The sequence below is a fragment of the Magnolia sinica genome, chromosome 12 (genome assembly GCF_029962835.1).
Source record: "Magnolia sinica isolate HGM2019 chromosome 12, MsV1, whole genome shotgun sequence".
NCBI classification, from domain to species: domain Eukaryota; kingdom Viridiplantae; phylum Streptophyta; class Magnoliopsida; order Magnoliales; family Magnoliaceae; genus Magnolia; species Magnolia sinica.
The window spans coordinates 15,382,255-15,395,227 of record NC_080584.1 but is presented as its reverse complement, the minus strand read 5'-3'; the positions used below and the strand labels follow the sequence as shown (position 1 = coordinate 15,395,227).

Below are 12,973 nucleotides of genomic sequence, written 5' to 3'. Positions count from 1 at the left end.
CTCACATAGTTTACTCAGTACGGTAAGCATAGTGAGTTACTACGCAATCGGCTTCCAATCTGTATAGCCGTCCAGGTTGGGCTCTGTGGGGCCACCGTGATGTATTGGGTTTATCCTGTCTGTGTATCCGTTTTACTAAATTATTTTAGGGCATAGCTTAAAATGAAGTAGATCCTGTTATAATTTATTTCTAATTATTTTTAAGAAATTCAATTGGGAAGGACACTTGTTATAACAAGAGAAAAATATAATAGGGTAAAGATTTTCAAGGATATTTGAAGTGTTTGTGTGAGTTTACAGTTGATGTAAATCTATTTTTACATGTCATTAGTTAATCTATGAAATGTTGCATTTGATATACAAGAAATGTGGTTGAGCTGTTTACGATACAAAAGGATGATTGATGACTATTAAAACAAAACATTGGCTGACGAAAGTAAAGCAAGAAGCCAAGAGGCATTTGAAAGGGAACGATAGGAAGAAAAATGTAACGGAAAAAAGAATCTAAAAAGAGGTGTTCAAAAGAGGAAACGTAACAAAATAAAAAGATCCAGAAAGACTCTTCAACTACCATAACCGTTACAATAATGAAAGAATGATATGGAAGAGCAACCTACAACAGAGCTCTATAAATAACAGAGGGATGGGACAGAACAGACCTACACACAAAAAACCTCAACAACCCAATATAACAAACAACGTATCAAATTACAATTCAGTCAAATTTATCTTTTATCTCAACTAATCCTAAGACTAGGAGTAGCGATAATTCAATAGTGGTAATTCTTAGTTATAATCTTTAGTTGTAATCTAAGTCTACGCTCATACACTAGATGTGTTTTTTATCCAATATCAAGTTGTTCTTTCAAGTGATGCATTCTTGTAATTGCTCATGATGACCGATTGTGGGTTTTTCCTTTTATTTGATTTGCACTGGTATTATTAAAGTCTTTTCTTCCGGAAGGCACAAAGTAACCCATCTTCAGCTGAAGAACCCTACCTTCTGATTATCTCTTGATCAATATCAAATTCTGTAAGTGGCTGAGTAAGCGACCAATCTTCTCTAAATCCAGTCATATATGTTCATATTGGATATATTTACTTATTTTGGCGCTTGGGGGTCAAAGTTGATCGATTTGGATTAAGCCATTATATTGATTTTGGCACGCTTGTGTAATTAAAAACAAATCGAGCAGCCAATCTTTTTTGGCAAGCCCAATGAGACTATACTATGAGCCAATATGAATATTCATACCACTACAACATAAGCCAGTATGAAAGTTGCGTGAAAGCAAGATGTCCAGCAAATCCTATTGAGATTAGTCGAGCAAAATGCTCGATATGCAACGAAGAACTCAACATATCACCAAACAGTCATGAATTCAGACTAAAATTTTAGGCAGATGGATGGCCAGTAATGCCGAAAATATGAATCGGATGATGGTTCCCTTTGTCGAAAAAACACCTATAATGCCTTAGCAACAAGTCAATACTAGTTTTATTCGAAATTTGACACCGACACCATCGGTACAACCATGGCGCCAACATTACAGCCAACCCTATAGGTACCTCTTTCGCAATGGAATACGCCTCTTCCAGTACAGGAAGTATAGAATCATCTGCCACTTGCTGAGTTTAGGTGATCGGAATGGGAGATTGGGATTGTTGTTCTTGAAAAAGGAAACCAAAGTATACCTGGGGGGAATCCATCGTATCATGGAAAACAGAACCAAGTAAGTCCTAAACTACCACCAATGACTAAACCACACCAACTGGATCGTAACCGAAGCATGCAATTGGTTCAGGAGGTCACAGGCCAAGATCTTGATCTTATTACTACCACAATCAATCATTCGGAATGGATTGACCGACAATCTTCATTATCATGGCCGACTTTGCCATTTTTAAATCAGGATAGCTGAGTTTGACCAAAACGGTCAAATTTGTAGTCTCTTGATCAAGATGGCCGAGTTCAACCAAGATGGCCAAATTTGTTGTCTGTCGATCAAGACAGCCGAATTTGTTATCTCTCTATCAAGATGGCCGAATTCGACCAATACAGCCGAATTTGTTGCCGCTCAATCAAAATGATCAAGTTCGACCAATCCAGTTGGATTTGTCATTTATTGATCAAGACGGCCAAATTCAACCAAAACTTGATTTTATTGTTTGCCAATCAAAATGGCGGGGTTCTAGTTAAATGGTCAAGTTTGGCATTTTTCTACGGCGGAATTCAACTGAAATGATTGAATTCGTCGTTTTTTGAACTAACTGACCGAGTTTGACCAAAATAATCAATTCTACTATTCGGCCGAATTCAACCAATGTAATTTATATGCCATCCAATGTATCCGTGCATCTCTCCCGGAGGAAGAGAATGCTAAATTGCATGCCATTCCAAAAGTAACATTGGCTATTGCACCTGTATATGTTAGTTTTAGAAATGATTGTCCATTTCCCCGTGTTTTGTCCCATCTGAATTTTCAATCAGGCTCGTTAAGAAACGTACGCTGAAAATAAAGAGTCTCAACCAATTAACGGTTTTGATTCCAACCATACATTTTTATTGGCCCCCCACACACCTTTCACATATGGCCATTCCCATGCATAGGAACGCATGCAATCATTTCCCTGACTTTTCCCTTCGTGTAAGGACGGGGAAGTTATTTGCTACTCTGCTGTGCATGAGTAGATCTAGGCCTAAGATCTGTAAGCCTCGCCTAATGGATGGTCTAGATAGTGATAACACATCACGGTGGCCCAAGTGGGGTTGAACATATGGTAATTCTCATGCACAACCAAAATGAAATGTTCGCTTGGGTGGACCCCACCATAGTGTTAATGTGAAATCTACCCAACCATCAGGTGAGTCACTGCGTGATAGACGCAGGGCCAGGGGTGTACATCGAGTCGAACCGAGTCAAGCTGGCCTCGGCTCGAACACTGGCTGACCTCAGCTCGAACTCGGCTTGGCTTGGTCCTCGAGCCCGACTGGCCAGCTCGGGCCGAGTTCACCATTGAGGCATTTCCACAAACACCTGAACTGCAACTTCAAAAACCCACTGTTTTACAAACAGAGGCAATCGTTTTACAGGTATTTTATCAAACACCTTCTAAATAACATAAAAACCAAAGAAAAAAAAAAAGAGAGAAAAAAGGTATTTGTTTAATGTACAGACCTTGCTTGCCGCCGGCCAAACCTTCCTTGCCACCAGCCACATCTCGTTGAGTCATTTTATCAAACAGTTGGTGAGCAACATCAATGGCAAAGTAACCAAGTCACCAAACTGGTTCGATCCGAGTTCGATTTGAGCTGAATTCGATCCGAGTCGAGTCAAGCTGGGGCATGCTCGAACTCATTTTCGAGCTGGAACTCAGCTTCGAACGGAGTCAAATCGAGGTTTTTCAAGTCGAGTCGAGTCGAGCTAGCTCGGTTTGTGTACACCCCTACCCAGGGCCCAAAAATCAGCCACATCTGCGGTTCAAGTGGACCACACAATTGAAAATGGTGTACATAAAAGCTCACCCTTCAAACTATTTCCCTTACTGTAAGCCACATAAATCACGTGTGAGCCTGCTTTTTGGATCTTAGGCTATGTTTTGGTGTGGCATCCAATGGTTGGAATGGATCTTTCACGTGATCATTACAGTGGACCCTATAAAAATCAAAGGTGGACATCTCTCCCGACCATTTCCATTGTCATTGCCCACTTGCACGACAAACTAGCCAGATTTGAACCATGCATTATGTGAGCCCACCTTGATGTGGACCGTGCCTTGTGGGGGGCGCCTTCAATATATGAGTCGTTCATCATGCGGGCCCACTTTTGATGTCCACCATCCATCATGTGGGTCCCACCTTTGCGACCGTCCATCATGTGGGGCCCACTTTATGTGGCTAGTCCATCATGTAGGACACATTTTGATGTGGGTCATCCATCACGTGGGACCCACCTTTGATGTTCACCATCCATCGTGTGGGTCCCACCTTTGATGTTCACCATCCATCGTGTGGGTCCCACCTTTGTTGTGGACTATCCATCATGTGAGGCCCAACTTTCAATATGGACCATTCATCATGTGGGCCCACCTTTGATGTCAACCTGCCATCATGTGGTCCCATCTTCAATGTCCACCATCCATCATGTGGGTCCCACCTTTAATGTGGGTCGTCCATCATATGGGGCCACACTTGGATGTGGGGCATCCATCATGTGGGGCCCACCTTTGATGTGGACCATTCATCATGTGAAGCCCACCTTCAATATGGGTTGTTCATCATGTACGCCCACCATAGAGAGAGTATAAAGAGGCAAGATGGAATTATTTAAAAAGTTTAAGGACAAAATTATCCAAGAATTACCCACAAATCTCTACACCCTTGAACCAAATAAGCTCTTAAAGTGACCTCCCCATCACTTATTTTTTAAAAGCTTTTTTTGGCAGTTTCAAAAAAAAAAAAAAACTCTAAAATTCGAACTTTACCAAACAATATATTTTCAAAATAAGAGCTTATTTTTTTTAGAATAAGCAAATAAACTCTTCTAAGTAGAAATGCCAACAAGAGCACCTAAATTTCAGTTTTAATTCCCCAGATTTTTCATTCCCTTTGGCAAGATTTTCTAGTATAAGCTAGGTTATAATAGAATTCCTGAGGAATGAAAAACCCTGTCTTAATTTCAGCCCTTTTTTTTTTTTGTTTGGGGGGTTGGGGGAGGAGTCAAGGAAATTCTAATATGAGAAATCATCATCATCATCCAAGCCTTATTCCAAGTAATTGGAGTCGGCTACATGAATCCTATTCCACAGTTCCACTCTACCAAGAGTCATAACTTAAGTTAGAACATAAATCATCTAAGTATTTTCTTACTACCTCCACCCAGTCCTTTTAGGCCTTCCACTTACCCTTTTATAGCTGTCAATTTGCACCAACCCACTACTAACCAGCACATTCCTAGTCTACATTGTACATGAACAAACTATCCAAGTCTACTTTCTCTCGTCTTATGAGAAACTTCAAGAATACAAAATTAAATTATTATTTTTTAAGTTAAAATTAAAATAAATAAATAAATAAATAACACCCCTTGACTTCTGGTGGGGATGCATTTTACCTTATCCCAAGAGGCTAAGAAAAACATTCATAACATAGCCATATAAGTAGAAGAGGAGATGGTACATGGATGAAAATGGAGCTGATTCAATTATATTTATAAATAAATAAATCATAAAACGAGCTGATTAATTTACCAAACAAAAATTGCTTAACAAAAAGCAAAATAAAACAAGACAATGAAATTGGACAAAAACTCTTTTGGAACAGGAACAACTTAAACATCCACAAGGATGATAATCAACTAGATAACAATCTCCTAATAGTCCCAAAATCAGAAATGGAAGGGGGAAAACAACTAATCTAATGTGAGAGTAGAAATCAGTGGATACTCTGACCTATACAAGAAGATAGAAATAGGATTGCCCGGCGATGGAGGATTCTTTTCCAGCACCAGCCTGTGTGGACCCGCTTTCATATAAGCACCATCTTCTGATGTGGATATTATTTCAACATGCTCAAGACCCAACTGCCTCTTTATCAGCTCGGAGTTCTCCTGGAGGACCTCGATCTCACCAAATGGTAGCTTCAAATCCAGCGCCTGAAGACCAACGGACAGTGCCTCATCCTTCTTGAACTTCATGAAGGACATGCAGTGCTTTTGAATCTCCTTGAAGTTCTCAGTGCTTTCCTTCAATGCTCCAAGGATCTCTTGATCGGATGCAAATGAATGGCTAGCATCGATGTATTTGCTCTGAAGTATCCTCAAGCATGTCTCTTTCCAGCCATCGTACTGCTCGTTCACATATATCATGCCTATCGTTGGCTTGTTTTCTTCAGCTGTAACCGCTGGGGCCCCTTTCTTTGCTTTCTTCGGTGCCGCTTGCTTCTGAAGCATCTTTCTCATCGAAATGATAGTGTCCTGTAAATATTTATTAGCCCTTTTGAGAGTGAGGTCTGGTGAATCTGCCATCGGCCAACCTGCCTTCACAACAAAGCCATCCTTCTTCAACATTTCTTTCCACATGTGCTCCGCATAGTGTGGGCAAATGGGAGTAATTAGTCGTGTCTGGACATCCATAAACCGCCACAGCAGATCACGGTTCATGCTTCCCATCCCGCACGAGAACCTGTACTCATCTCTAGCAGCCTGCAAGTCATAAAAGCCTGTTTTGAGAGCCTCCCTAAACATGAAATCAGCATAGTGCTGCTCAGTCATCTTCACGGCGATGTTTATTTCATTGGCAAACACATGATCTGCATAAGTAGATGGGGGGCCCGTCCTCAGAGTTGATTCCGCAGCCAGTATTTCTTGCATCCATGCAATCTCTTTTGTAAGACGTAAGATTGCAGCATTCGCCGTCTCAAAAACAAAGTTCGCATCGTCCATTCCATCCCCAGCATCAGCTAATGAAAATCTAGTTGCGTCGGTGGAGAATTCTTCTATTGCCTGGCGCATGGTCCTGAAATTTCCAGTAGACTTGGACATTTTTTCGGAATTAAGCATGATGTGTCCGTTGCATCTGAACCCACGAGGCCACTGGTATTTGGGCAAAAGTGCTGTGTGATTGTAGATGCAAAATGTGAGGTGATTTTGGATAAGGTCCTTACCAGATACCCGCAAATCAAATGGGTACCAATACTCGAATTCTTGCTTCATTTGGTTAAGAAGGGACGCTGGAAGATCAGATTTGGGAAACGGCCCACCTCCAAAAATGAAGTCCCAAACATCATCAGTCATCTGCTCGGGTTTAACCAAAGAATTATCCGACCCGTACATATCGCCATTTTGCAACAGATGAGCAATGGTATAGTATGCCATGTAGAGGGTGGAATCTGACAACGACTCGACGAGGAACTGTTCATCCCATGGAAGGCGTGTGCCAAGCCCGAAAGACCGTGAACAAGCCCACTGTGTCAGCCAGCTCAAGGTATGTTCAAAGCCATGGCGTGTCTCATCACAGTAGAGATTCATGTTGGACAAACAGTCCTCGGCTTTCTTTTTCCACTCTGCCTCCCCATAGGTAAGATACCACTGATCTGTGAGAGCCACAATGCACTCGTCTCCCGATCTTGACATGACCCTTTTCTCAGGCTCGCTGTATACAACTGCCTCACCCCTTTCCAAAAGCATGCTCCTTATCAACGGCTTTGCTTCCTGAACTTTCTTCCCCTTGAATTCCCCAATGATCATCGTGCCCTCAGTGAAGCCTCTCAAGTATGTTAATCTCTTTGCCTCTGCAAGCTTTTCTTTGTCATTCTGGCTCTTGATCTTCAAATCAATGCATACTTTCTCTGCGGATTTGTCCCCGAATTCTGGAATATTGATGATGGGTATGACCTCAAAGGGCAAAACCCACTCATCCTTCACACCAAACTTCAATCTAAGGGCTGGTTTCGATTTCAAATCGTGCATGGCCATAAAATCATCAGGCGAGTCACTAGGCACGCTGGTCACAATTCCCGTGCCTTTATCAGTTAAGATCGTGAGCATGGGAAGCAAGTAAATGATTTCGTTGAATGCAAGAGGGGACCTTAGGGGCAAACCGATCAAATCATGGCCAGTCAGCTCAAGCAAGCAGGTTGGCTTCTCCGGAATTCTTGACAATTTCTGATATGCAAGGTTCAGTGCAGCCCTCTGAGTAATGATAAACACCACTGTCTCGTTAATCTCAAAAGCGCCATATTTTCCGTCGGGCAAAACCCATGAATTTGTTTGCCCATACATGGTCTCCGGCCTCAATGTGGCAGCAGCTAAGAATACTTTCCTTCCTTCCAAAGCTTTCAACTTGGATGTGAAGGGTGGGACCACTTCCATTTTGATTAAGGTATACTCCTGTGGCTGAACACCTTCACCTGAAGCCCTGTCATGATCTGCACATGGTTGGCCATCTAAGGGAGAATATATCGTGTATCTCATATCCTTAACGATCTTCCCCATCTCCTTCAGCTTCCTCATCTGCCATCTAACAAAAGAATCATAATAGGGGTTCATGTCCGTTGTGATGAAGGATCGTTGCCAATCGCAACCCAAACCAAATGCCTTCAGATCTTCCTTCGCCAGAGGAGGGAAGTAGCTCAGCCAATGATATGGGTCTTTAAACTTCACGATCTCGCTGTCAGAAAGACCAAAAGACCTCATGATTTCCCACTGAAACTTATCCCCACCCGATTTTGCAGCAGCCTTCGACCTCTTGCTCTTGAATTTATCAGGCTGAATCTGCTCTGTGTTTCCCTCCTCCGGTTTACTCCCGTTGGTAACTTGTACACTTGTCTCATCCTCTATGGAAGGAAAAATGGGCGGATTTCCAAATTGTTGAATTTCCCTAGTGAGCTTATCTGCAGAGGCCTTGATAGGCATTCCAGTGCAATGAAAAGCGAAAGGCAACAATACATTGGAACCTCGTAACCTATGATAAGCAGATGCAAATTCAAGCTTGGAAAGTGAGAATGCATGACCCAAATGAAGTGAACCGTTCATGTATGGGTAAGGGAAATTTCCAAAGAACTTTTCACCCACTTCAGGAGGCTTTCCACGAGATTCGGCTTTGAAGACACCATTCTCCTCCCATCTCTTTTGAACCTCAGCTTGAATCTCCAGCAGCTGATCCCTCCTTGCAAAGCTCCTGCCACCCTCTGTGTTTGATGCCATTTCTCTACTGTAAAATCGACAGGTGCTGTGGAAAGAAAAAAGAAAGAAAGAAAAGGACAGATTGGAAAGTTAAAATTTTCCATTCCAAATTAAATTGCAACCGACAAACAAACCAGAAACAAAAGATCACACAGATAGATGTGGGCAGCATACATTCATGAAACCAGTCGAACCCGAATCAGTAAAACGAAAGGCAACAAAATCAAGAAATACACAAAACAGGAGTTCTAAGATTGTGGAGAGAGAGAGAGAGAGAGAGAGAGAGAGAGAGTTTAAATGATAAAAGAAAGAAAGGAAAGAATCGAATTCCAAGGAGAAATGTATTCAATTTTGAAACGGAAAGAGGAATAGAAGGATGAGATGGGAACTCACAATTTTGAGAGATATAAGGCATTGTAAGATAGGATATACGCCCTCCTCAGAGACAGTGGTGATTTCATCATCAGCCATCAGCTGGCCACAGATACATATCAGTGAGAAATTTCACGGATTTCGGTTCTGAGATATGAGAAGAGAAATTGAAGACTCAGCCAAGTCCAATATGGCTCATCCTAATCGGTTTTGACTCAGGTGGACTGGGGTCCAGTCAGTATTGTGAGTCTTGCAGGGCAGGGTAGACTTGGGCTTGATTGGCACGAGTTTCTTGAGACTTGGGCATAAACTCGTCTGAGTTGGGGAAAGTCGCATGCAACACAACCTGACTCAAGACCTTTTCTTCTTTTTTTTTTCCTTTTTTTAATTTCCTTTCATTTTTCATCCATTTGACCTCCAAACCTTCAACCTAGGTTATTGAAGTCTCTAGAGATAATATAGGAGCCCCCCACAAATTTGTTGATTTAATAAAATAACATTTTTATTACCAAAAATAAAAGAATTTTACGACAAAATTCCTCAGAAATTCAGAATTTATCAAAATAATGCCTCTACGAACCGAAATTGCATGGCAGTGCTTTTTGAGGAGTAAAATTACAAATGCCCCTCATTTTAGTTTTTCTTTAAAAAGTAATGCATAGAAGAATTATGGGAACCATGAGGTATTGTATCTAACATCCAACCCATCCAACAAATGCACCACACCATGATTACCAAACGGACCAAAAAATATGGCCAATCCAATCATAAGATGGGCCAAACCATAAAAACTAACATACCCCACTCAAAAAACATCTAAATTCACTTGTAGCCAATCCAGTGATTCGATCGACCCGATTTTTTGTTCATGTGAACACCATGGAGGGGTTCACATGTTAGATGGATTGGACTACAAATACCATGTGGGCCCACAATTCTCAACTTCACTACCTTTCAGAGTGAAAAACTAAACAAGGGCATTTTGTTACTTTCTCCTTCCAAAAAGGATCTCCCTGGAATTTCATTTTGCCTGGGCATTCTTTGGTAAAATGCAAATTTCTAAAGAATTTTGGGGTAAAAATCCCAATTCCTAATCGGTATCAATTTTAAGAAAATGTGAGAAATAAAAAAGACAAGCTCGATGGTTAACAAAAGGAAATAGTGCATAACAAATAGTAGTTGAATTGATAATCGGCATGAGTTATTTCATACTCTCTGAGTGGAATGGTCATTTCAACTATCAATCCAATGTGTCATGCACAGTCATGACCTCTAGTTTGTTTGTACAAGTCAGACCCATGGTTTAGTGATCCAAACAGTTGATGTTGTGGACCCCACCCATCATGAATAGGCATTGTGCTCAAAACCACCTTGGAATGAATCTGACCTTCAATAGGAGGTCAATAAATAATAAGGTGTGCTCCACAACCACCATACGCTTACAGTGGTGCTAGCCATATGTTTAGTCCACATCTAACTCATCCATTGAATGTGTCCCCGTTGCCCGATTCTATCTAAAACTCTAGTGGGCCACAGCACAAGGAAGAAGATGGAAGGTGATCCCCACCCTTGATTCTCACCAAGATCCACCTGAGTTGCAAAATAGCCTGAGTTTTGTCCTAACTGTTCATCCCTTCATCCAGGACAAACTAAGGGTCTAGATGGCCTAAACTCCCTATACACAACACAATGGGGCCCCCACGCAAATCAAGGGTGGGCATTCACTCTCAACTTGTCCCCTGCACTATGCCCTGCCTAAGTTTCCATTCGGGCTCATTTTTAGGGCTTAAGAGTAACATGAGGCAACACATCTAATGGATAAGGATGTTGTGATAAGCCCACATATGCCCGAGACCATCGAAGCACCATAAGAAAATGGGTAAGGAAAAAATATAACAAGTATTTGCATCAATCCAAGAAAAATGGCCCAATAAAAGACTGCTAGATCTTTCAATTTGGGTACCATAGTTAATTCAGTTGCATGAACAGTTTGAATGATTGAAGCAATGGCAGCGGGCCTTGTACAAGCATGTTGCTGATTGATATGTGATCAACGGTCACAAACGTTAATGCGGGGTTCACCAGACAAGCACATCAGCACAATGTAAAAAAGAGTAATTAGCAACTGCATTCAACAAGTGTAAATCCATGTCCAATAATCACATTTTTAAAACAAAACCAAATTTAATATAAGAGGTCCCACATACAACTAGTTGGCAACATCATACCCCTCCAAAAGGTCGGTCCCACTATGAAAAACACCTCATCCAAAAAACAGCCCGATCCACTTAGCATGTGTGCCATACCATAGAAAACAACATAGGACTTCTTATTTGATGCTAAGTACTCATCAGGACCACCTAATGAGTCGATCCGCGATATCTTCATAGCATGGTCAACCTGTTCGACGGGTTGGATGTAATACACACATGACACATAGGCAATTATGACTAGTTCGATCGCAACACGATCGTCCAACCACTTTTATCTGAGACCCATTTACAAATCATGATTAAGAGTGTCAAGGTGGGCCAATGTTAACCATTGTAGCTTTTTTTCTTTTTTTTTTCAAACCATAGATTTTGGGGCCCAATGCTCTCTTTTATTCAAACGCTGGAAGAGTCCCAATTAGTTGTTTTGGACTTTTTTAAGCTTGTTTTTAATGTTACTCCGAATCAATACAAAAAATCCATGTCATACATATTATTAAATAAATAATTAGTAAAATATGAATAAAATTATTTTAAAAAATTATTAAAGAATTAATGTATTTGCCTTTTTCAATTTCTTCCAATATTTCAATCTAATATGAAACTTTGATCTACATCTTCAAAAATACAGAAAAACACATATATAAGTCAAGACATTTACATGATGGTCGAAAAGGAATTCTTAATTAATTTTATCATGGTATATTTATCTTAGGTTTTAAAAAAATTATATATGTGTGTGTATACAAACGGAGTAAATGAAAATTTTTACATTAAAATTTGAACGCAAGCAATTACCCAACTCATCTCTTCCAATGAAATATACTTAATTCTCGTTTGGTAGTGAGGATTCAAAGGTATTTCCGGGTATTTTGAAGCTTTTGAGGCTTTTGGATGCGTTCGGACGTTGTATTTGGGGTATTTGGATTCGGAGGTAATCCAAATTCCCCAACATCGGTGATTTTTAAAGCACGGTGTCTTACTGAGATTTCGAATGCAAGCCCCTTCTTCGAACCCTCTCTCCTTTATAAAGGAGAAATTCACGGCTTAGACAGAGACGTACATAGAGCGAGCGAGAGGGAGAGAGGCAGCAGCCATTGCAGAGGAAAAGAGATAGACACCAAGAAAGAGAAGAGAAGAGATGAGAGATAGATTACCTGATTACGAGCGATCGTCGTTTTTTGGCCGGAGAAGATGGTGACCGGAGAAGATGGTGGTGTCGGGGAGTAGAAGACGGAAGCGGGAGATGCGTAGGGTTTTTTCATCTTCTAATTATAGACTTCTATGTTAGTTCAACACCGTTTAAAATATGGTCGTTACACGTAAAGCGTACGGATTTACCAATTTTTTGGCAATCCAGACCGTCCAAATCAATTACATTGATATGGATGTAGCATGACCGAAAAAATACACCAAAAATCTAATATTAATTATCTGATTTTGAATTTATGGCTCAAAATTACCTCATCATGCCCAAAGTATATAGATTTCAATGAGCTTTTGACTTAGGTGATACATGTAAAATATTTTCGTTGTTAAAGATGATTTAATTAAATTAAATTCAGTTTACCATGAATATATTACCACAGTAAAGCACACATTTTTGTTCCTGGAGATTTCAACTGATAAGTGTGCCACCATCCATCCTCCATTACCTCACATTTGCCACGTGTAAATGTGTTAATTGGGCGCGGATTAGGTACTATT

The 12,973-nt window shown here is 40.7% G+C and overlaps 1 protein-coding gene across 2 annotated transcripts; it reads right to left on the bottom strand.

The window, feature by feature from the left end:
• Positions 1–5,182: 5,182 nt before the first annotated feature.
• On the bottom strand, positions 5,183–12,563 carry LOC131220989 (leucine--tRNA ligase, cytoplasmic-like). Of its 2 annotated transcripts, XM_058216038.1 has the most exons (3): positions 12,424–12,484; positions 9,078–9,158; positions 5,183–8,730 (listed from the first exon to the last, which is right to left on the bottom strand). In XM_058216038.1, the coding sequence occupies exons 2-3, from the start codon at positions 9,146–9,148 to the stop codon at positions 5,412–5,414; spliced, it is 3,390 nt and encodes a 1,129-aa protein (XP_058072021.1). In that variant the 5' UTR covers positions 9,149–9,158; positions 12,424–12,484; the 3' UTR covers positions 5,183–5,411. The 2 variants fall into 2 exon arrangements, with proteins under 2 accessions (XP_058072021.1, XP_058072022.1); XM_058216039.1 differs by lacking the exon at positions 9,078–9,158 and having other exon boundaries at positions 12,424–12,563.
• Positions 12,564–12,973: the final 410 nt, after the last annotated feature.